Source organism: Stegostoma tigrinum, chromosome 2 (genome assembly GCF_030684315.1).
Source record: "Stegostoma tigrinum isolate sSteTig4 chromosome 2, sSteTig4.hap1, whole genome shotgun sequence".
NCBI classification, from domain to species: Eukaryota; Metazoa; Chordata; class Chondrichthyes; order Orectolobiformes; family Stegostomatidae; genus Stegostoma; species Stegostoma tigrinum.
The window spans coordinates 55452918-55477141 of NC_081355.1; the positions used below are offsets into that span (position 1 = coordinate 55452918).

Below are 24224 nucleotides of genomic sequence, written 5' to 3' on the forward strand. Positions count from 1 at the left end.
GTCTAACCCACGGCCTTCTGTTTATTGGTTTCTGTGCCAAATATTGCGTGATGTTGAATTAAAGCATGCACGTTATGTTCGGTTCATTGCTCTGGGGGTGTTGAAGATGATTTCAGGATCCTTTGCTAGTCTTTTACTTCGTGTTTCTCTTATTTAATCAGGGCAACCTCAAAAGACAGCTATAGGAGAGAATGAACAAAAACAACTGAGCCATACAATCTCAAAAATGAACTTAAAAATAACCTGTTAGATACCAGACTGTATGAAGTAATGCCATGTATATATCAGAAATGGGATTGTTGGGATATGTTCCCTTGCCCAGTGAATATGTTCCACTAATTCTGGCACCTCACCAAAATATTTAATCCCTTTCAAACAGAAACATCAGTTGTTTAGTTTGTCTAAGCTCAGTCCTAACTAATAGATCACTTCATTTTTAAAAATAATTCCCTAGTTGATTTTTTTTTTCAGAAAGAAGTGTTCTTCTGAGATAGAGAAGGTCTGTTCTACTTGCTTTGCCTTTCTTGTCCAGACCCTGATGGGATGAGGTAATAGGAGTTTCACCATACATAGTTTAATGCTGCTTCTGGTTTAGCTTCAGAATAATAACTTCTTTACTGCACAGTGTAGGATTTTGTCTTGCCATGTCACTGACAACCAAATGATAGATCATTGTACTTGAAAACTGTTAATATTCTCTGTTGATCTGTATTTTGTTGTAGAACATAATTGTATTCATAAACTGACAGTTGCTTCCCTCTATCATAAGTACCAATGTGTGGAAGAGGAAAATTTAAAAAAAAAAGACAAATTGGGAAAATTGACAAAGATGGAACATCTAGTTGTTAAAACTAAAATTACTCTAGTTTATGTGCACAGATACCTGGAAGATGATGATGATCTCTTAGCCAGTAACTCTTCAATTTTAACAGTTATTAAATTGCAACTTGGAAGAACAATCCAAAACTGGCACTGTTCACCATGCAATAAAGTCACATTGTCGTGAACTTGTGTTGGCACAGAGATGGACTGTTTATCCCATCTATTCCATGCTGGTCCTCTGTAGAGCAATGTAGTCAGTTATTTGATGAAAGATAACAAACATTAAATCTGTTTTACTCACAACAGATGCTGTCAGACCTGCTGAGTTTTACTGGCATTTTCAGCTTTTATTCGTTTTTTTTAAAACTAGCCGGTAGTAAGGACCACACAGTTGCTGAAGAATCCCAAATAAGACTGGCTCATCACCTACCTTATTAAATTGAAAATTCATTTTGTAAAACAATCCTTCATTAGGGCTATTACCGGTTTTTATTTCAAGAAGCTGAGTGTCTGCTTGGGATGCTGAAAAAAACAGACCACAGAGGGACAGATAACAAAGTGTGGAGCTGGATGAACACAGCAGGCCAAGCAGCATCTCGGGAGCTAGACCGAAACGTCAGCTTTTGTGCTCCTGAGATGCTGCTTGGCCTGCTGTGTTCATCCAGCTCCACACTTTGTTATCTTGGATTCTCCAGCATCTGCAGTTCCCATTATCACAGAGGGACAGATATTTGGACTGATGAACATAAGCCATCCTCCTGATAAATTGGTATGCTTCACACTCATTTTACTCGAGAAAAATGAAGCAACTTGGTATTTTCGGTAAAAGCCAGTGAAAATATTTGGGAAGAGCGATTGGGCTGTGGAATGAAAATTATATTAAACTGTAATTTGTGTCATATATTAAGCATTTGCTTCAGTAAAGTGATTAAAACTCAGCTATAACAACTACAAACTTTTAATGCTACTATAGGTGACAGCATGCAAATTGTGTCATATCTTTTGAGTCAACCTGAATAACTCTCAATTTTCTTAAGTCAGTTCTGTATTATCTCAAAAGAAGGAGCTGCTTGGTAACTTCATTTTAATTGTCCCAGAATAAAATCGCACAATGAAAATAAAGCAACAATTAATTTGCACCAAAGAATATATCATAAAAACAAAAAGGAAGAAAAGTTCATTTGAAAGCCAATATAATAATTAAAATCATGAAAATGATGAGGTAAATGAATAAAAATTGCCTGGCTGAATTCTCCAATGGGTGCAGTCTTATTTGTGGTATATACAAAGGAAAGGCAAGGGAGAGGAATTACTCAGAAAACAAATCCATCCCTTTTCAAACCTTGTTTTGTCACTTCTGTTGATTTCAGGCAGGTCATTAGAGTTTACTTTATTAATTAGCTTAATCATCAAGTTGTGAAATGAAGACCTTTCAGAATGTAGTTGTAGCAATGATGTTGCTGCTAAGTTGAGCCAGAAGTATTCAGATCAAATTCTGAAAACCCATCTTTCAGTGAGACAAGTTTTATTGTAATTGACACATTTTTAGCTTGCCCTGGCTGAATTGCACTTCATCTCTCCTGGTATCAACTTGAAACTGTCACCTTGTTGTCAGAATTTTCCCAAGGGAATAGTTTCCTGTTTCTACCTGCTGTAATTTAATATGCACTCAGTAATCAAGTGTACCAAATGGATTTACTTTAGAAATAGCAGGCTATTCTATTTCCTGCAATCAACTTAATCTGTATGGATTGGGTTATATAAGATGTACAAAACATGAAGCATGTTTTGCTGTTGAGTTGTGGATGTTGCTAGCAAGGTGAGAATTTATTGTCCCTGCGTAATTTGCCCTTAACAACGTGGTGGTGAGCCATTTTGGATTCATGGTCATATAGCATGGAAACAGAACCTTCAGCCAAACTTGGCCATGCAACCAGGTTTCCTAAACTGAACCAGTCACATGTGGCTGCATTTGGCCCATATCCCTTTTAAGTCATTTTTGTCCATGGAGCTGTTGAGATGTCTTTTAAATGTTATAATTGCTCTCACCACTTCCTGTGAGCAGCTTGTTCCATATAGGCGCCACCCTCTGTGTCAAAACGTTGGCCCTCAAATCCCTTTTCATTTTTTTCTATTCTTGCCTTAAACCTGTCCCCTCTAGTTTTTGACTTCCCTACTCCTGAGAAAAGACTTTGACTGTTCACTTTATCTATACTCATTCTTGTACCGTCATTGCCTATGCGACTTAGGGATGGAACTAGGTAAAGAGTTCCAGAATATAAACCTAGCAATAGCAAAGGACCAGCAGTTTAGTTTCAAGTCACATTTCCTGTATGACTTACAGGGGTATTTGCAGGGTGTAATGCTTCCGTGTGTCTATTGCCCCTCTTCTAGGTGGTAGAGTTTGTTGGTTTAGAAAGAGCTGTTAAAGGTTCCTTGCAAGATTTCAAAATGCGTTTTGTAGATTTGTGCACTCGGCTGACACTGGCCATAGGTAGCAGAAAAAATGAGTGTTTAATGTTGTGGTGAATTGTCAATCAACCTACTGCTATATTCTGGATGGTGGTAAGTTTCGTGAGTGTTGTTAGATCTATATTTAATCAGGCAAGTAGAGAGTATTCCATCATGCTCGTTATTTGTACCTTGCAGATTGTGTGCACAAGATTTAGAAGTCAGGAGATGGGTCAAATACCACAAAATTTCTTGCTTCTCTCCTGCTTTTATGGCCATATATTTGTATCACTGAAATGAAAACAACAAATTCTGGAATGACTCAATAGTCAGGTAAAATCTGTGGAGAAAAATAGTTGCAGTCTGACCTGCGAAGTATTTTTAGGATTTTCCATTTTTATTTCAAACTTCTAACACTGCACTGTTTTGTTTTTGCATTTTGTCTTGTCCATAACTTCTGGTTACTCGAGACTCCAATGACATTAATGTTGAGGAATTCGGTGTTTAATAATATGAATATAAGAAATAGCTGGAACAAACCATATTGTCCTTTTTGAATTTGCCCTCATTTTGAACATAATCATGGCTGATAGTTGCTTCAGCTCCACTGTCGTGACAGTTCACCATATCCCTTGATTCCCTGAGAGGCCAAAAATCAATATTTGCCTTAAATACATTACCACTCTCCATGGAGATCATGGCAGACTTAAAAGAACCAAATTTAGTGAACATTCTCAGTAGAAGTATGTGATTTCACTTTTGTAACCTTTTATTTTAAAATTAAATAACTAATACCAATAGACCAGTATAAATTAATAGCATTCAATATAAAGAGTAAAATACACATAATCATCAATAAAAGGAGGAGTTTATGGAATTATTAGCACAAATGGCACCATTTTCAACTATAAAGTCCTTTCAAACCTCGTCATCCTCACACCTTCCAGATTCTATTTCCATGCAAGCTCGCAGCACTCGACTGTCCTTCAGCAGGGGCTTTAAAATATATGCTGAATCTCACTATATTGGCTAAAATTGTTGGCTTTGCTAATTAGTCCTTTTAAAAATCACTAAAGCAGCAGCAATAACTTCACTTTTCATATCCCTGCTGCTAATACCAGCCTCCGAATTTCTTTTTAGCAGCCTCATCCCTTTTTCTTTGGTTTTAATCAGTTTCTGTTCCCTTAGCAACCTTCGTTGTTTATATTCTCAGAAATCTGATGTCACAGCAATCCAAGGTCACAACCCGTCAATGGACAACAGCTCTTGCACGCTTCCCCGGTGGTGTCTCAAACTGCCGATCTCATCACAACATTCAACAATAGAGGCCACTAAAGCAGAGAATTTCAAAGATTCACACATTTTAGCACTTATCTTGTGACTGTGCCCCAAATGTTCTCAATCCCCAGCCAGTGGAAACAACCTGTGCCATTGAACGTCAAGAAGTGGCGGTTATGTTCCCTTTTGCGGAGATGGTTATTGCCTGGTACTTGTGCAGTACAGATGTTACTCACGGCAGATCATGCCAAATTTGAACCCAGGCCTTGCTGCATGGAGGAATAGACTGCTTTATTATCAGAGGAGTTGTGAGTAGTAATGTGAACAAATACTTTGCAATCACTGAACATCACCTTATCTCCTTGTAATGGGGAGAAGGTCATTGTTGAAACAACTGAAATGTTTTGGGTGTAGGACACTACACTGAAGAACTCTTGCAGTGAGATCCTAGGTTTGAGGTGATTGGCCTCCACTAACAACAACTATTTCCCTTTACATTACATGCAACTCCAACTAATGAAGACTCTTCCCCCTGGTTCTTGCGGATTTCAAATTTGCTGGGGTTCTTTCATGCCATATTTGTCGAAGGTAGTCTTGATATCAATAGCAGTTACTCTTACCTCTTCTGTGTCTGGACCAAGACACTAATAGCATTTGGAACTAAGCATTGATGAGCAGATTATTGCTGAGTAAGTGCTGCTTGATAGCTCTGTTGTTGACTCGTTTCATCATCTTGCTGATGATTGTGAATGGACTGATGGAGTGGGCAATGACTGATCATTGGATTTGTCTCGCTTTTTCTATGCATTACATCATCAAGTCATTCCATGTTGTCTGCAACAGTATTGCAATTGAACTGCAACAAATTTGACAGGAATGCAACTTATTCTAAATGACTGTTCTGCAGCACCATAGCTGCCTGGTATCAGACACCATAAACTCTGATACACTCAGCTTTTTTGATGTTACATAATATCACCATGCTTAAATTCTGTCAGCAGTTTTCTTTCGCCTGCCAGCAACATAATTACTAAATCTCTGCATGGTGCTAGGTGGCATATTGATCTTCAGTCCCTGAGATGGTGCACATGAATTGAATTGTTTGCCCTGCAAGTTCCCAATCAGGTAGTTTTATCCGGGGAAGACTTGCACACAAATGCAACAAAAATTAACTAACAATTTTACAGCAAAGGCCTGAACAAGTCAGCCCTCTGTCCTTTCAGTTACACAACAATGACATGAAACTGTAAATGAGGAAGAATAAATAAGACAATGTTTCACAAAAGTATGAAGAATTAGACTGCTTTATTTTGTAGATGCTTTGTGAGAATATGAGAAATACCAAACGCAAAGAGAGGAATATGTGATACAGCCTGCATCTGCAACAATGCACTGTTAAGGTGGTGGCAGTCATTATTGATTTAATCTCTAAATTGTTTTCAGATATTCTCTGTGCAAATGAATTTGGAGATAATTGAAAGAAAAAACAGTAGCAGGTACACAGGTCCTTTTAACAGGATGACCTGAAGTGCTTCACCATTAAGAAAATGACTTTTTAAATCAATCTCTTAGATGGCCAGGGGAGTGGGTCAGTATTGACCTGACAAGATGCACAAGCAGATTCTGTGGAAAATGCAGTCAGAAGCCTGGTATATTTCACTAGTGGACATAGTTTCAATGGGCCTACACATCTGTAATAGTCTGTCAGAGGCAACCCATTGTGTTTGGTGCAGTGTGAAGTGGCCTAGTTACCAACAAAGGAACCAGATGGGGTTAATAGGATGGGAGGGGCATCTAGTGGGAAGGTTTTGAGGATGTAGAAGTGGACAGGTTTGGACAGCTACTTAAAGTGATAGTTGCTCAAACTATTTTTTCACAGTCCAGTGGAGGGCACAATGGACTGCAAAGTTGTTTAGTTAAAATTCTGCCATTTAAACTGAGAATTCTCATTTACTGATACATTTCTACTAATGTAAAATTATATTCTGTTAGACTGATATTTTTCTTGGTGTATTAAGAGTACCAAAAGTGCAACAAGAAAGAAGTGATCTCATGTGTATTCAGCCTAGGACTAATAATGCTTTTAATACTTCTAAATAAAAATACATTCCTGTACTAATTATTGGTACTGTTCAGATTATGAGAGCATATTTGTAAAATCGGGAACAAAAACAGAAGTTGCTGGAAAAGCTCAGCAGGTCTGGCAGCATCTGTGAAGATAAAATCAGGCTTAACATTTCGGTAGAGTTCTGAGGAAGGGTCGCCAGACCCGAAACATTAACTCTGATTTTTTTCTTCACAGATGCTGCCTGCTGAGCTTTTCCAACAACTTGTGTTTTTGTTCATGATTTACAGCATCTGCAATTCTTTCAGTTTTTATATTAGTAAAATCATTAATTTCTCTTGTAAACCCTGTTTAAGATACATGATGCTACTTCTCCAGGTAGTATTCTTTATTCTGCAGTACCAGTACTTGTAAATGCTGCATTAATAAATCCTTGCCCCGAGCTTCACAGTCCAGTGAAAAAGCCAAACCTGTTGGTAAATGGAAGTGGAACAAAAACTGTAACAGCAAAATGCTTGGCTTAAAATGTGACACTTATCTTATTACTTTGAGGTAAATGTAATTGAAAATTGTTCAATAATCTTATCACTCACTGTGAACAGGAGATCCAGTAAGTGAGAGAATTTTAAAACATTGATAACAGTGGAAATTTTCCTAATGTAAGAACTATAATTATCTGGAGGCAAGTGACTTTTATTTCAAAATGTAGGATTATAATTGATTGCTCTTTATTTTTCATGTGCATTTATTCCGTGGTAAATGTGTGTCCATGTTGAACACGTGATGCCCCTTTATAGGGCTTGAGTTTAAAATTATATTAGTATATAGAAAATTGGTCATTGGGAAATTCCAATTTTAAAATGGGTACCTTCTTCATAAACATGAATTCAGATGAGGTCATGTCGGAGGACAGTGAGTGCAAAGTAGATTAGTCTGTCTGGAACCACAAAAAAGTCACGAATGTCAAGGGCCATGCATGAGTGAAAGGAGGCAAGGAAGTTCAAAGTACCAGCTGTATGCTGTGAACTATGGTTGTTAATGACAATGTGGCCAAAGACTAATTTGTTAAAACAAATTAAACACAGTGCTGACTCACTGAAATTATTTGTAAATCTCAACCATGAGAGATATGAAGAAACAAACAATACAAATTTTGGAAATATGAAATTAAAACAATATAATTGAATGTGCAGTTTGCTATTGAGACCTTTAAAAGATGTTAATTTTTTGTATTAGAGACTTTGTGGCAATGTATAGGTATTGTCAGTCTAAAATCTTTACTTCTGAGTCAAAAACTGTGACTGGAAAATTAAGAGCATCATAGCCAATAACAGAAATACATTTTGTAATACACTATCATGGGCAAATCATAAAATGAACAATCCGCTCCACTTGTGTAGCTAAATATGTAGCATGTTGCGAAATGGGAACTTTGTAGCTGCCCCATTAATGTTCATCTGAAGTAACCCAGGCAAGAAAACTGATATAGGTATGGATAATTTGTGATTGCTATTGACTTAATTAAGTAGGAACAAAAGTAGAGTAAAGTTGGACTAGCACAAAAACTCTTTACACTGTAAACATGGTGGTTCCAATGATGGAAGTTACTAAGAAATTTTCAGTCTAAGTTTATATTCATGTGTTTTCCCAATATGTTTTTATAACTTTCCATTTTTGATAATGAAGTCTTAGACTAGATATGACTGATTAAGTGAGCTGAGGAACGAGACTGGAGGAATAGGCATTCTTTGAAATGCAAGGATCTCACTTTGTGACCTTACTTGCACCTTTCCTGCATGGTTTGTCACTATCCTTAGACCACATGCTTTGCTGCTATATTTTCCTAGCAGCCTCAGTCTGTCCTGTTATCAGATCCAAGCATTGGCTCCCTTGTTGTCCATCTTCTTGCAGTCTCTCCCCAGCATCTATTCCTTGTTATAATAATCCAAATACCTGACTATTATAGCTACTTTAATACATATGTTATAGTTAGACCATTGTTCCATAATGTGTAGTTTTATAAACTATTGTTTACATTATAAACATTAATGATTAATCTCTTCAAATCAGGGTGGTGTAAATAGCTCACTTGAAATGTTTAAGCAATCCACAATATAAATAATAAAATGTGAGGCTGGATGAACACAGCAGGCCAAGCAGCATCTCAGGAGCACAAAAGCTGACGTTTCGGGCCTAGACCCTTCATCATAAATTACCATTTTTAGGAACTACTACGTTTCTTAACGAATGACCATTCAAACCTTAATTCTTGATAATTACTTCTTTTGCACAGATAATGTTTGGAGATAACAAGGGAAAAAAATCTGTCAAACAACTAATTAACATTGTATATTTGAACATACACTCAAAAATTAATGCTAGTCGTGACTATGTATTTATTGTGAGCTTTTAGCACAATGTTCCTTACGTACTGAAAATTGCAATAAACACAGAAATATATTCTTTGAAAATAGTCAGTTTCCTGTGGGAAATTGTACCCTCTGACTGCTAGCAATCATGTGATTTCTTTAACATATCCTTGTCCAATGTAACATTAACTTTCAATGAATGTATTTGCAGAACAGCAACATACCTCCACGCTGGTGGTGCAGAGTAGAATCAGTCAGCCTTTTTGCTTGATATAATCTTCTGTGATAATTCACAGTGGGGCAAACAAAATGGATGGATCATCGAACAATGCTCCAAGTGAAGAAAATTGTTTTAAGTAAAATATTTCATTGTACTGCACTGGATAAATGGAAGGCCAGTAGATTGGAAGGTCGCAAACTGTCAGCAGCATCACTGCTTCCTTTCACACACTGAAAGGAGTTGTTCATGTGTCAGATTTAGGTAGTTTCAAAGATGCAAATGAGGGCACAGGCTGGGATATGTTTGAGATAATGGCAGTATTAACTTATTGTCACTTTAGTTTGACCTAAACACACAAAGTAATTGCTTTTAAAAATTAAATGCTTGTGTAGAACTGTAATTAACCTTGATATGTGTTTGCTTTGTTCTGGACATTTGGAATCATGCTGATTGAAAGAAACATTGTACTTTTGGTGATAATGGGAACTGCAGATGCTGGAGAATCCAAGATAATGAAATGTGAGGCTGGATGAACACAGCAGGCCAAGCAGCATCTCAGGAGCACAAAAGCTGACGTTTTGGGCCTAGCCCCTTCATCAGAGAGGGGCATGGGGAGAGGGAACTGGAATAAATAGGGAGAGAGGGGGAGGTGGACCGAAGATGGAGAGAAAACAAGATAGGTAGAGAGGAGAGTATAGGTGAGGAGGTAGGGAGGGGATAGGTCAGTCCAGGGAAGACGGACAGGTCAAGGAGGCGGGATGAGGTGGTAGGTAGGAAATGGAGGTGCGGCTTGAGGTGGGAGGAAGGGATGGGTGAGATGAAGAACAGGTTAGGGAAGCGGAGACAGGCTGGGCTGGTTTTGGGATGCGGTAGGGGGAGGGGAAGAACTGGTTTGGTTTTGGGATGCAGTGGGGTCTTTTGAAGCTTGTGAAGTCCACATTGATACCATTGGGCTGCAGGGTTCCCAAGTGGAATATGAATTGCTGTCCTTGCAACCTCCGGGTGGCAACATTGTGGCAATGCAGGAGGCCCATGATGGACATGTTGTCTGAGGAACGGGAAGGAGTGTTAAAATGGTTCGCGACTGGGAGGTGCAGTTGTTTGCAAACCGAGCAGAGGTGTTCTGCAAAGCGGTCCCCAAGCCTCCGCTTGGTTTCCCCGATATAGAGGAAGCTGCACCGGGTACAATGGATACAATCTACCACATTGGCAGATGTGCAGGTGAACCTCTGCTTGATATGGAAGGTCATCTTGGGGCCTGGGATAGGGGTGAGGGAGGAGGTGTGGGGGCAAGTGTAGCATTTCCTGCGGTTGCAGGGGAAGGTGCCGGGTGTGGTGTGGTTGGAGGGCAGTGTGGAGTGGACAGGGGAGTCATGGAGAGAGTAGTCTCTCCGGAAGGCAGAAAAGGGTGGGGATGGAAAAATGTCTTGGGTGGTGGGGTCGGATTGTAAATGGCGGAAGTGTCGGAGGATGATGCGTTGTATCCGGAGGTTGGTGGGGTGGTATGTGAGAACGAGGGGGATCCTCTGGGGGCAGTTGTGGCGGGGGCGGGGTGTGAGGGATGTGTTGCGGGAAATGCGGGAGACGCGGTCAAGGGCATTCTTGACCACTGCGGGGTGGGGGGGGGGGTTTGCAGTCCTTGAAGAACGTGGACAGCTGGGATGTGCGGGAGTGGAATGCCTCATCCTGGGAGCAGATGCGGCGGAGGTGGAGGAATTGGGAATAGGGGGTGGAATTTTTGCAGGAGGGTGGGTGGGAGGTGGTGTATTCTAGGCAACTGTGGGAGTCAGTGGGCTGGAAATGGACATTAGTTTCTAGCTGGTTACCTGAGATGGAGACTGAGAGGTCCAGGAAGGTGAGGGATGTGTTGGAGATGGCCCAGGTGAACTGGAGGTTGGGGTGGAAGGTTGGTGAAGCAGATGAACTGTTCGAGCTCCTCTGGGGAGCGAGCAGCGGCGCTGATACAGTCATCAATGTAATGGAGGAAGAGGTGGGGTTTGGGACCTGTGTAGGTGCGGAAGAGGGACTGTTCCACGTAACCGACAAAGAGGCAGGCATAGCTTGGGGCCCATGCAGGTACCCATGACCACCCCCTTTGTCTGTGGGAAGTGGAAGGACTCGAAAGAGAAGTTGTTGAGGGTGAGGACGAGTTCGGCTAGGCAGATGAGGGTGTCGGTGGAGGGGGATTGGTCGAGCCTGCAGGACAGGAAGAAGGGGAGTGCCTTGAGGTCATCTGCGTGACGAATACGGGTATATGGGGACTGGACGTCCTTGATGAAAATGAGGTGTTGGGGACCAGGGAATGGGAAGCCCTGGAGGAGGTGGAGGACGTGGGTGGTATCACGGACGTAGGGAGGGAGTTCCTGGACCAAAGGGGAGAAAATGAAGCCCAGATAGGTGGAGGTGAGTTCGGTGGGGCAGGAACAAGTTGAGACAATGCGTCGACTAGGGCAGGCAGGTTTGTGGATTTTGGGAAGGAGATAGAAACGGGCCGTGCGTGGTTGGGGATCAATGATGTTGGAGGCTGTGGCTGGGAGGTCCCCTGAGGTGATAAGGTCATGGATGGTGTTGGAGATGATGGTTTGGTGCTCGGGGGTGGGGTCATGATCAAGGGGGCGGTAGGAGGTGGTGTTGGAGAGTTGGCATTTGGCCTCGGCGATGTGGAGGTCAGTGCGCCATACTACCACTGCGCCTCCCTTGTCTGCGGGTTTGATCGTGAGGTTGGGGTTGGAGCGGAGGGATACCCGTTCTGCGGGGGAGAGATTGGAGTGGGTGAGAGGGGTGGAGAGGTTGAGGCGGTTGATGTCTCGATGGCAGTTGGAGATGAAGAGGTCGAGGGAGGGTAGGAGGCCTGGGGGTGGTGTCCAGGAGGAGGACTTGGTTTGGAGGTGGGTGAAGGGGTCAGTGGAGGGAGGGTTCGGCTCCCAGTTAAAGAAGTAAGCGTAGAGGCGAAGGCGGCGGAAAAACTGCTCGATGTCCAAACATGACTGGTATTCGTTGAAGTGTGGGTGGAGGGGGACAAGGGTGAGCCCCTTGCTGAGAACTGACCGTTTGTCCTCAGTCAGTGGGGGGGTCTGGGGGGATGGTGAAGATGCGGCAGGGCTCAGTGTGGCTGTCTCCTCTGGGAGTGGAGGCTGTGGACGGGGTTCCGTCGGCGGTGGGAGGAGCGGGGTGAGCAGCAGCAGCGGTGAGGGAGATGTTTGTGGTGTTGGTTCTGGAAGTGGAGGCGGTGACAGCAGCAGCGGTTGCGTTTGCGGTCCTGTTCCCTGGCCCCCAACACTTCATTTTCATCATGGACGTCCAGTCCCTATACACCTGTATTCCTCATGCAGACGGCCTCAAGGCACTCCCCTTCTTCCTGTCCCGCAGGCCCGACCAATCCCCCTCCGCCGACACCCTCATCCGCCTAGCCGAACTTGTCCTCACCCTCAACAACTTCTCTTTCCACTTCCTACAGACAAAGGGGGTGGCCATGGGTACCTGTATGGGCCCAAGCTATGCCTGCCTCTTTGTAGGTTACATGGAACAGTCCCTCTTCCGCACCTACACAGGCCCCAAACCCCACCTCTTCCTCCGTTACATTGATGACTGTATCGGTGCCGCTTCTTGCTCCCCAGAGGAGCTCGAACAGTTCATCTGCTTCACCAACACCTTCCACCCCAACCTCCAGTTCACCTGGGCCATCTCCAACACATCCCTCACCTTCCTGGACCTCTCAGTCTCCATCTCAGGTAACCAGCTAGAAACTAATGTCCATTTCCAGCCCACTGACTCCCACAGTTACCTAGAATACACCTCCTCCCACCCACCCTCCTGCAAAAATTCCATTCCCTATTCCCAATTCCTCCACCTCCGCTGCATCTGCTCCCAGGATGAGGCATTCCACTCCCGCACACTCCACGTTCTTCAAGGACCACAACGTCCCCCCCCGCAGTGGTCGAGAACGCCCTTGACCGTGTCTCCCGCATTTCCCGCAAAACATCCCTCACACCTCGCCCCCACTACAACCGCCCCCAGAGGATCCCCCTCGTTCTCACATACCACCCCACCAACCTCCGGATACAATGTATCATCCTCCGACACTTCCGCCATCTATAATCTGACCCCACCACCCAAGCTATTGTTCCATCCCCACCCTTGTCTGCCTTCCGGAGAGACTACTCTCTCCACGACTCCCCTGTCCACTCCACGCTGCCCTCCAACCCCACCACCACCGGCACCTTCCCCTGCAACCGCAGGAAGTGCTACACTTGCCCCCACACCTCCTCCCTCACCCCTATCCCAGGCCCCAAGATGACCTTCCATATCAAGCAGAGGTTCACCTGCACATCTGTCAGTGTGGTATATTGTACCCGGTGTGGCCTCCTCTACATCGGGGAAACCAAGCGGAGGCTTGGGGACCGCTTTGCAGAACACCTCTGCTTGGTTCGCAACAAACAACTGCACCTCCCAGTCGTGAACCATTTTAATTCCCCCCTCCCATCCTTCAGACGACATGTCCATCATGGGCCTCCTGCAGTGCCACAGTTATGCCACTCAAGGTTGCAAGAACAGCAACTCATATTCCACTTGGGAACCCTGCAGCCCAATGGTATCAATGTGGACTTGACAAGCTTCAAAATCTCCCCTTTCCCCCACTGCATCCCAAAACCAGCCCAGCTCGTCCCCTACCCCCACAGTATCCCAAAACCAGCCCAGCCTGTCTCCGCTTTCCTAACCTGTTCTTCCTCTCACCCATCTCTTCCTCCCACCTCAATCCGCACCTCCATTTCTGGCATACCATCTCATCCCACCTCCTTGACCTGTCAGTCTTCCCTGGACTGACCTATCCCCTCCCTACCTCCCCACCTATACTCTCCTCTCTACCTATCTTGTTTTCTCTCCCTCTTCCATCCGCCTCTCCCTCTCTCCTTATTTATTCCAGTTCCCTCTCCCCATCCCCCTCTCTGAAGGGTCTAGGCTCGAAATGTCAGCTAGTGTGCTCCTGAGATGCTGCTTGGCCTGCTGTGTTCATCCAGCTCCACACTGTTATCTTGTCCTTTTGATTGCTCAGGTATCCAACTGAGCCAGAGGTGTCCTGTTAACTTGAGGTTATGATGCAGTCATGGGCGTGTGGTGCAATGATCTCTCTCAATATGTGTTATTTGCTCAATTATTTGTACACGGATCAATAAATGTTTCGCACATGTTTTTCATGAGTGCAGTGCTCCTTTCAAGGCTAAGTATTTATTATGTTCTCAAGAATAGTAGAGAACGACTGAGTCCAAATGGATTTGAGTATCCATTTGGGCCATAGGACATACGATGTATTTCTCTAAATCTCACTGAAAATTTGTTGCATGCCTACAATGGTCTGAGGACAGTTCCTTACTTTTCAATGCTGACTACCCTTTTAAACTTCTTTGTTGGCTGGATGGCACTTTTTGGCAGCAAGAAGTTCGGAAGGGGTCTCATGTAACGTCACTTTATTTAATTATTTTCTCCGACTTATCGAAAAGTAGAGCTAACAAAGCAGATCGTATTTTCAGGTTTGTACTATATTCTGGTCAGGTAAAAGAAACTCTGTTTATATGTGATTAAATAAAAACAAGCACAATAAATGCATTTAGGAACCTATGAATGGGAATTGGCCATTTACTGTCTTCAGCCTGCCCACAGATTTCTGCTCACCAGCGCTGGCTGCATTTTTAATATCAGCAGGCTGTCGACAGGACTGTTTGGGTCCATCTCTGCTTTAGGAGGAATTTGAGTTTGGTTTAAAGTTAGGCTATAGCTATGTAATGTTGAAGCAATGCTAAACTAGTGCTTCCAGGTGGCCTCAAACTGCGTGCAAAAAAACAGGTGGTTTCAGTGTGGTGTTGTTATCATTGAGCCTTTCCAGTAGTGAACATGTGGACCACAGGGCAAACGAAGGAATATTTTTGTTTTTCAGGAGGCTTTGGGTAATATTTCAAAAAATTTTGGAACATAATGCTTTCAGGATAAGCAGTGAAATAACAAACACAAATTCTAAATTGGGTCTGTTCACATTCTTTGCAAACAACTTGGAGGAGAATACTTCTTTTAAAATCCAGTGGTTTGCAGCTAATCAGTTTTACAGCAGGACTAATGCTGAGGTTACTCCTGCTGAAAAATTGGGCTGTAAATGCACAATTAAGTGAGGAAATCCAGAAGTTTCTGTCTAAGTAGCTCTGCTCCTTCAGTAGTTTCACTCCAATGGTATTTTGCTGAGCAATTCAACATTCAAATATATAGAACTGGATGTTGTGATTTAAAAACATAAAATGCCAACTAAACAGAACAGAAAAGGCTAGGACGTGGCCATTCAAGTCAACGTGAAATTTTAATGGTTTTGGAAAATGCAGTTGAAGGGGCTTCAGTGAGTTGTTGTAGTACATTCTTGGATGCTCTGCTGCTATGCACCAATGGTGAAAAGACTGAATGCTCAGAGTGGTGGTAAACATATTAATGGGCTCCTTTTGTCCTTTGTTTGAGCTTCTTGTGTTTCGGGAGCTGCACCTATCCAGGCAAGTGGAGAGTATTCCATCACACTCCTGGGCAAGCTTTTGGGAGGGTCAGAAGTTGAGTTGCTCACCTCATAGTTCCCAGTTTCTAACCTGCTCTAATATGGTATTTATGAGCATGGACCAGTTAAATTTTAGTCAATGGCAACTCGTGCAATGTTGGTGGTGGAGGATTGAGCAGTGTTAATACTGTTGAATGTCATAAGAAGGTGGTTAGATTCTGTATTGTCAGAGATGGTCATTCTTTGGCACGTCTGTGATGAATGTTAATAACCACTTAAGAGGCCTGAATGTTGTCCATGTTTTGGTGCATGCAGACAATGGTTTGCTTTGGTATTTGAAGAGTTACCAACAGGATTGAACATCAGCATTCCCTTCAATTTTCTTACTGGCTGCATGGGCCTCTGGGAACCAATGCTGCGATTGGCATGCTGATAGCGATTGTCATGTGTGGAACATCAGACAGGATAAAGAGTTGTGGGAGGACGTTGGTTCATTGTGCAGACTGGGGAGAGGTGGTTATAGTCATAAAAACTCACTCTTAAATCAGAGAATTATTTCTAATTGCCCCCACTTTGAGCTTTGCTAGTGAGTGGAAAACCCTAACGGAGTTGGCAAATAACTAATTTCAGTCCTACATTAACTCCGGAGTTATTGTGACATTCTGGCTCTGACAGCCTGTACATGGATTTCCTGTGATAACAAGGTGTAGAGCTGGATGAACATAGCAGGCCAAGCAGCATCAGAGGAGTAGGAAGGCTGACGTATCGGGCCTAGACCCTTCTTCAGAAAAACTTATGGATTTCCTGTGTTGGCTGAAAACTGCCAGAATCAACCAGGTGAGAGCACAATGGGGAAAGCGACTGTAGTATAACAGCTGCAGCCCTGACTAGATGAAAAGCCCCTGCTCCCAGCGCTTCTCAGAGTGTGCTTATGTTGCTGGACCGGTGACTTTGGAAGTAACTTCATAGTTATTTGACTTAGTCAACTTTGATCTGTCTTTCCTGCATCTTCACTGCATCACAAGAACAACTTCTTGTTCCCTTACACAGTTTCAAAGTTCTACTTCCTGTTTGTTTCCTTGCTCTCAATTTGTGTACACTCTTGTCTCATAAGGGGAGAAAGCAGAAAGTTGTAAGAGTGACAAGTGGTTTGTATGGCGGGGAGGGCACAGCAGCATTTACAGAGAATGAGCGTGAGGTACAAAGATATGGTGAGTCAGAATGTTGGCTTTTTAATGGCGATGGAATTGCCTGGAGAGACAGGAATGAGTGGAACTGCAAGATGTGTTGTTCTGGACAATGCTGTGCAGAAAAGCACTGGAAAAGTCATAGTGTGGGATTTGGTATCTGAAAATATTATCCAATAAGCTGTCCTCCCATCTTGAGCTGCTTTAAATTCTTTGAGCACTGTCACCAGTTTGTGCTTCTCAGGCTTTATAAGGCTCTAGTTAGGCCCCATTTAGAATACTGTGTCCAATTTTGGGCCTCACACCTCAGGAAGGACATACTTCCCCTGGAGCGTGTCCAGCGGAGATTCTCACTGATGGTTTAACGTATGATGAACGGCTAAGGATCCTGGGATTGTACTCATTAGAGTTTAGAAGGTTGAGGGGAGATCTAATAGAAACTTACAAGATAATGTATGGTTTAGAAGGGGTGGACACTAGAAAGTTGTTTCCGTTAGGCGGGGAGACTAGGACCCGTGGGCACAGCCTTAGAATTAGAGGGGATAAATTTAAAACTGAAATGAGACGACATTTCTTCAGCCACAGAGTGGTGGGCTTGTGGAATTCATTGCCGCAGAGTGCATTGGAGGCCGGGACGTTGGATGCCTTCAAGGCAGAGATCGACAAATTCTTGGTCTCAGAAGGAATCAAGGGCTATGGGGAGAGTGCAGGGAAGTGGTGTTGAAATGCCCATCAGCCATGATTTAAATGGTGGAGTGGACTTGATGGGCCGAATGGCCTTACTTCCACTCCTATCTTATGGTCTAAGTCACTCGTCACTTTCCTAGCAGTTTTTATCCATGGTTTGAGAGGTTGACTATTTCTTCCCATTCTTGGGAGACATCTCCTATCTTGGTGCTTTAAACCCAACAGTTGAAACCCCAGGATCAGGAACCAGGGCAGGGTGGAGGCGGTCTTTGTTGTGGGCACTGAAGTATTCCAAGTCAATGGTCCCCAATTCTGACCTGTAGCAACTTGTCTTAAATTAGAAATCTTTCCTTTGACAAGATGGAACATTATCCACCTTCTGTGATTGGTCAAGAAACCTGAAATTGAGATGGAATGCTACAGCTCAGTTAAAGTTTGCTTCAATTACAAAATGGGTTCTTAACCAGCCATTCCCCAAATCTAGTGCCAAGCAGTGTTTAGATGAAATTCTCCTGAAAGCGAAGGAAAGCAAGATTGGACTTGAAGACTAGAAGAAAAGGAAATAAAGGAAGCAGGAAAGAAAAATGAATTCAAATATTTTTTTGAAACAATCCACTGTCTGTAAGAATTAGACTCCACACTTTGACCCACAAAGTGAATATGTAGTCTAAAGAGGCCGATTATAAGTCATAACGATAAACATATCAATAAAGAATACTTAACACTATTAACTATTATACACTGACTGTTGTAACCTCAGTGGACAATACATGTGAAAATGCAATAACTTTATGACATTTATAGAATAGTTAAATTTGCACTGTGTTTTTATCAGACTAAATATGGGTTTGCTTAAATCATCCAATAAATAGTGAAGATTTGCAGCTCATTAGGTAACTCTTCCCTGCCTTGAGTTGTTAGCCTGTGTTGCTAATGCTGTTACTTCTCAGCAAATTTCAGCTGAAGTTACTTTCTTTTTACATACTAGAGTTTTCTTTGTCCATCCTTCCTAAGGTGCAACTCCACAGAAAATAGCCAGTCTCAAGCTGTTGGGTTTTAAATGTAACTCTGAAGTAGTTACCCACTGTCAAGCTTTGATAACGTATATCAACAAACTTCTCAACCACATGGTAAAGTTGATCCTAGCCTTACTCAATCCTTCACAGGTACTTTTCAAACAAGGATCACAAGCTATTGAAAGGAGCAGAATTCTCAGAAGGTATCCCTCTCCCAATGCTTGACGTGGATGCTGCAACGAATTGCAAACGTGCAGGCATCAGCCTAGTTGAGATCATAGTACAGATTGGGATTTCTAAAGATCTGGGCATCTTTGTACCTGTACAGTTTGACAAAGTAGCTAGGACCTGAATGCACTCATGAGTGCAGCAGTAAATGGACTAAAATGTCAGTAATTGCAATGCAGTACATATTGGAAACAGCACATTGTGTGTGGCTTGAAAGAAGTTGCTGTTTAAAATAAAACTAGTAAAAGTAGTAATTGGTATCATCACAAATAAAGAGACACCTTGACATTTATCATACCAAGGGCCTGAATGCTGACTAGAATATGTAGTGGGCAAGTGAGTGCATGAAGCAGTTTTTGCTGGCTTTGGATGAAGTTTTATTGATCTTATATATTGAGACTGAACTCGTCACATCCTGTTCATTAGTAGCAAGAAAGGTGAAGTAAATAAAATAACAAATTTGCACATCATTAGTGCTCAGGACTGAGTTAATGGCTTAGTTGCAATTTTGAGGAAACGTCATGCAGGATGGTGCAGTAAAGTTTACGTAAGTCTGGGGAGTAATGTGCTCAATTCAAAGATATCTAACACAACACAAAAATGACCCTAAAATCCATGAATTCATTAAAAATTCAGACTGAACTGCCAGAGTCGGAGGAAAATAAAATATAGGCAATTGTCTCACTAAATGTACCCACGGGTACCCTCTATTGTAAAATAACAAACTGAAATGCATGATATATCCATCAGTAGTATTTTCTCATTGGTGCAAGTATAGTGTAAAATATCATCCATCAATCTTTTAGGACAGTGATCAAGATGCTGAGCATGAGTTGTTGATTTAACAACTCTTTCTACCTCTCATGATGGGGTCTATCTCCACAGGTGCCAGTTGTCCTCTGGTATTTCACCCAAGTAGCTGTTATTTATGCACAAGCTTCACAGTGAGTATAAACAGGTTTTTTGACAGAAGCATCATATCCAAGAGCAGTATTGTCCTTCACCCAATATCTGTACACAGACTTCCAGCAAACATCACCATTAGCATTTGTGGGGCCACAATAACATTTAGACTCCTTTCCACTCACCCATTCATTCATCACCCATTGTCTGACTTCATGGAGGAGCTGCTGCATCCCCAACCTCTACTGCGCCCAATGTTGAACTTTCTGCACGTGTAAAAACTGAACCAAAACATTAGATGAAACCCACCATTAGAATGAAACTCTTGCTGGAATTCTGAGATAGGTGTAACATAAAATCTGCCCATCATCTGCTGATATGTGCTGCTGTTAAAAATCACCCTGAGATCTGTAATCTTGGCCCAGCTTTTGTGTTAGGCATACCAATGAGGCTGCCTGTATCCCATCCTGCAGTCAATGTGTAAATAATTAGCAAGTTCCTGTGATTGCGTATACTCATTTTAAATACAGAAATCAAACAGTTGCTGCACATGTGGATCTGCTGGTCCAGGAACTTTGCTCCTGTGGCATTTCACTGAAACACTTAAATTCAGTTTCATGACAGGCATGAAATTGGTCACCTTTTTGATAAACACACCAGTGTCCGTTTAAGTATAAGTGAATTTTTTATGGTCTGATAAATACTAATGACTCTCAAACAACCTGTGGAGTCCTGAAAATTGCCTGTTACAAGTGTGGCATCACAATCAGAATTTTCAATTATTGGAGGTTATAAAAAAAATTTCTCTTTTGTCTGTCTTAATTTCATCTCTCTTCCTGCTGTTCACTTCCTTTATGTACACAGTATTTATGTACAATAAATTAATAACTTACTAACCACTCCTACTTCAAATTGGCCACTGTTCATTAACAATTACTCCGTCAAGGAGTTAAGGAAATTCAGAACGGCCGGCCTTGTTCGCAGAAGTCCCATGTCACCTGTAGCAGATGCTGTCACAGTTAACTCTAATTATGGCAAGGTTCAGTACACAATTCTAAAGAAATTCTGTGGATACGTAATGAAGAGCTGGTGCCATTCTTCACCATTGGTGCCAAAATCTGTTGTCCTGCTTGCTTAATTTGTTTCTTTTTCAAGGATTTCTTGATCTCTGTTATTTGCACTCAGTTTTAATTCTGCTTCCCAGAATGTATTGACACTTTATTTACTGATTCTTTCTTTCTTCCTTCCTCCCTTCTATTAGAGTCTCTATTGAAGCCAATAACCTGAAGTTAATGAAATTCCCAAAGACCACAGTGAAAGGCATGCATTGACACTATTTCATTATTTTAAATGATTCTGATAATAATTAAACCAAAATACATCATAAAAGTAAACGTATGTAATTAGACAAGTGGCATTTCAATGGAAACAGTGATACCCACTTTCAGTAGAGCACACGGCAAAGGTTTGTCTCATTTGTCCCATTATCATGTACGACATTACATTGTTGCAAATTCCCACAGCTGTCTTTTCCCAGGTAAGTTTCAGATCCTTTTTTTTCAAGCAGGATTGGTTCAGGTTTGTTTTGATCTGCTTTACCATCTGCACTACAGCTTTCCACCTTAATTTCCTTACATCCGGAGTTTCACTGTTCATGTCCTGTTCTCCAAAAGCTGGAAAACCCATTGTTGTACTTAAAGCTTCATTTCACAGTCAGTTCGAACTCGTCTTTTCTGAGAGAACATTCTTGTCGTATACAACAGGAGGCCTGCCCTTGTGTTCTACTGCAGCTCAAAAGGCACAAACATGATAATCCCCAGATGCCTTCTATTTGCCCTTCTCACCAGAAGAAAGTAATCACTGACTCACTTCACACAAATGACCCGGCAGTCAGGAAATCCAAAACTATTTTGGAATTATTTCAGTTTCACTTAGGTGCGAGAAGTTTTCTCAAAAGTGCAAGCTTCTTGTAAAGTGCAAAGTTATGGAGATTTCCTCCCCAAAATTTTCCTATCTTTCTTTCAATGTCCATCACTAAATTTTTTTTAATCTTAGCTTCCATATTTCTGGGGTATCCTTATTGTTCTTACTGGAGCTATCATTATTGTTGCACTGTATTTGTGACTTCAATGCCCAGCATGTTAAGCAGGAGTTCGTTTGTTCCAGTCCCAGCCTAGCTGAAGCTCTGACTCAGGGGACTGTAGGATAAAATCCCATCTCCTCCAGGAATTCACTTCACAATAGATATAGTATTGAGTCAGTGCTGTTTTGTTTGAAATGCTGCATTTTTGATTTGTTAAAAAGTTAAGACCCATTCTGTGATTCAAAGAAAAGCAGGAACCTCTACACAATTTTTTACTTCAAGAATGTAATTTATTCATTAAAAATATCTTCGACACTAAAGCAGTTCCGTTCTGTACAGTAGGATATGAAGAAACAAACATTGGAGTTTGAGTCTATCCAACAAACAAACTAAAGGCATTTATTACTTGTACAAGACTATATTTACACACATTTGAGGCCCTGGGGTTTCTGATGACTGAACAGACCCCGATTTAATTTCAGCAGAAAGACCTTAATGGCGGTCTTCCCCGAGTGTGTACCTTGGCGGCAGCTGTCCCAAACTTTAGTGGGTCCCTCAGCACACTGTCCTCGTGTGGAATGTGCCAGTCTGCAACACTCCGTTCAGGTCAACTCCTTTGTCTAGAAGACCAAAAGGTTTCAGGCAGACCAAAGAGTCTTTCACCAAGGTGATGGTCCTCCAGGTGTACTCGATGTTTGTTTATTTTGGTGTGTGTCTCAGGGAACAGACTGCAGAGCACAGAGTCCTTCATCAACGAATTACTTGGGTTGAACCTCAACGAAAATCACTGCATCTCTTTCCAGACTCCCTGATTTAATAGTTATTCCTCTGCTATCACCAACACATCTGTAGAAAATGCTGGGTAGCTACAACAGGAGTACTGTTTGCAGTTCTGGTCACCACATTATAGGAAGCAGGTGACTGCACTAGAGAGGATGCAGAGTAGACATACTAGGATGATGTCTGTGCTAGAGGGTCTGAGCCCTGGGGAAAAATTGGATAGGCTGAGGTTCCATTCCTTGGCACAGCAACATTTCAGAGGGAATTAGTTGAGGTTTGTAAAATAACAGCATATTGATAGGGTGGACAGGAAGGCACGTCTTCCATTAAATAGCAGGCAGAATCAGGGAGTCTAGATTTGAAAAAAGAGGAAGAAGGGTAAAAAAGAGAGTTGAGAACTTTGGGAGTCTGGATCTCCTCATCTGAAAAGGTGTTAAGAAATTATTGCAACATTTAAGCAGTAATTAGATTTTCCCTTGTGTTGCCATAGCCTCCAGGGCTATGGACTGAAAGTTGGAAAATGGGATTAGTATAGTCTGATCTTTGTTGACTGGCACAGACCTGATGAGCAGAATGGCCTCCTTTTGTGCTATGTGTCTTTGAGTCCATCATTCTGTTAAGACTACGTATTTGTTCATTTGCTCTTTGTGGGATGTTAGTATGTGTGTGTGAATTGGCTACTAAATAATCATGATGGTACTACACACGTAGTTCTTTACAAATGCACTGGGAGGTCTTGAGGACCTGAAAGGTACTATATAATTGAAACTTCTGTTTTTCTTTCAAACTCCATGGTCAATTTGTCTTATACACATGAAATTTGTCAGTAGAATTATAAATCCCCAACTATAGCTCAGGTGACATTTGCAACCCTGGAATTATGCATTTCGCAACTCTTGATTCCTCACCCAAGCAAACGAAGACTGTGAATGAGAAACTACTTTTCAGGCATTTCTGTTGCAGCAATTCCATGGATGATCTAACTAATTTTTGAAACTGTTTACATGCCTGTTGTGTTCCGTTATGTTTAATTGTAAACACAGTTCTGTGAAAAAAGCAATGGTGACAAAAATTGTACAAAAATCTAACTGAGCAATTGGATTGGTTCAGAATATCTTTTATTGATTTGTTTGTGATTTTTCTGGAGTCTGCTTATTGAAGACTGGAAGGTTTGCTGCTGGTCTAGAGCATTTTTTTTTATTACTTTACATTCAGTCAATGGGATACGTGAGCTTACCATGTCCAAAGGTAGAGTTAAAACGAACAAATTGCCTCTCATGCCCATATTTCTCCTAGAATGTGGTTATTTTCTGTTTGTTTCTGTTTCTTCTAGGTGCTGCAGATGTACCTGCCATTCTGTGGAATATCCATTTCTAATGCAAAACTCTTTGCAGCATCACGCAAGGAATATGATAGAAGCAGGGTGTGTGTCAATGAACAATGTTACTTCATAGTCCAATATTTGAACTGAAATGAAGAGGAGTTAATTATGACCGAATGATAATGTGAAGTGTTTATTCAGCTGCCGACTATACATCTTCCATCTTCCATCAGGCAAAATATATAAAAGTTTGAATACATGTACGAATAGATTCAAGAACAGCATCTT

General features: G+C 41.9%; 1 protein-coding gene across 4 annotated transcripts in view; it reads left to right on the plus strand.

Moving 5' to 3' along the window:
- pde11al (phosphodiesterase 11a, like) overlaps positions 1-24224 on the plus strand; it is a 282715-nt gene that overhangs the window by 85760 nt on the left and 172731 nt on the right. For all 4 annotated transcript variants that reach the window (XR_009447140.1, XM_059654047.1, XM_059654050.1 and 1 more), the window contains exon 3: positions 23949-24038. Coding sequence is in view for 3 of the 4 variants with exons in the window: in XM_059654047.1 (XP_059510030.1) it covers positions 23949-24038 (90 nt within the window). In the remaining variant the exon portion in view is untranslated. The remainder of the gene's footprint in view (positions 1-23948; positions 24039-24224) is intronic.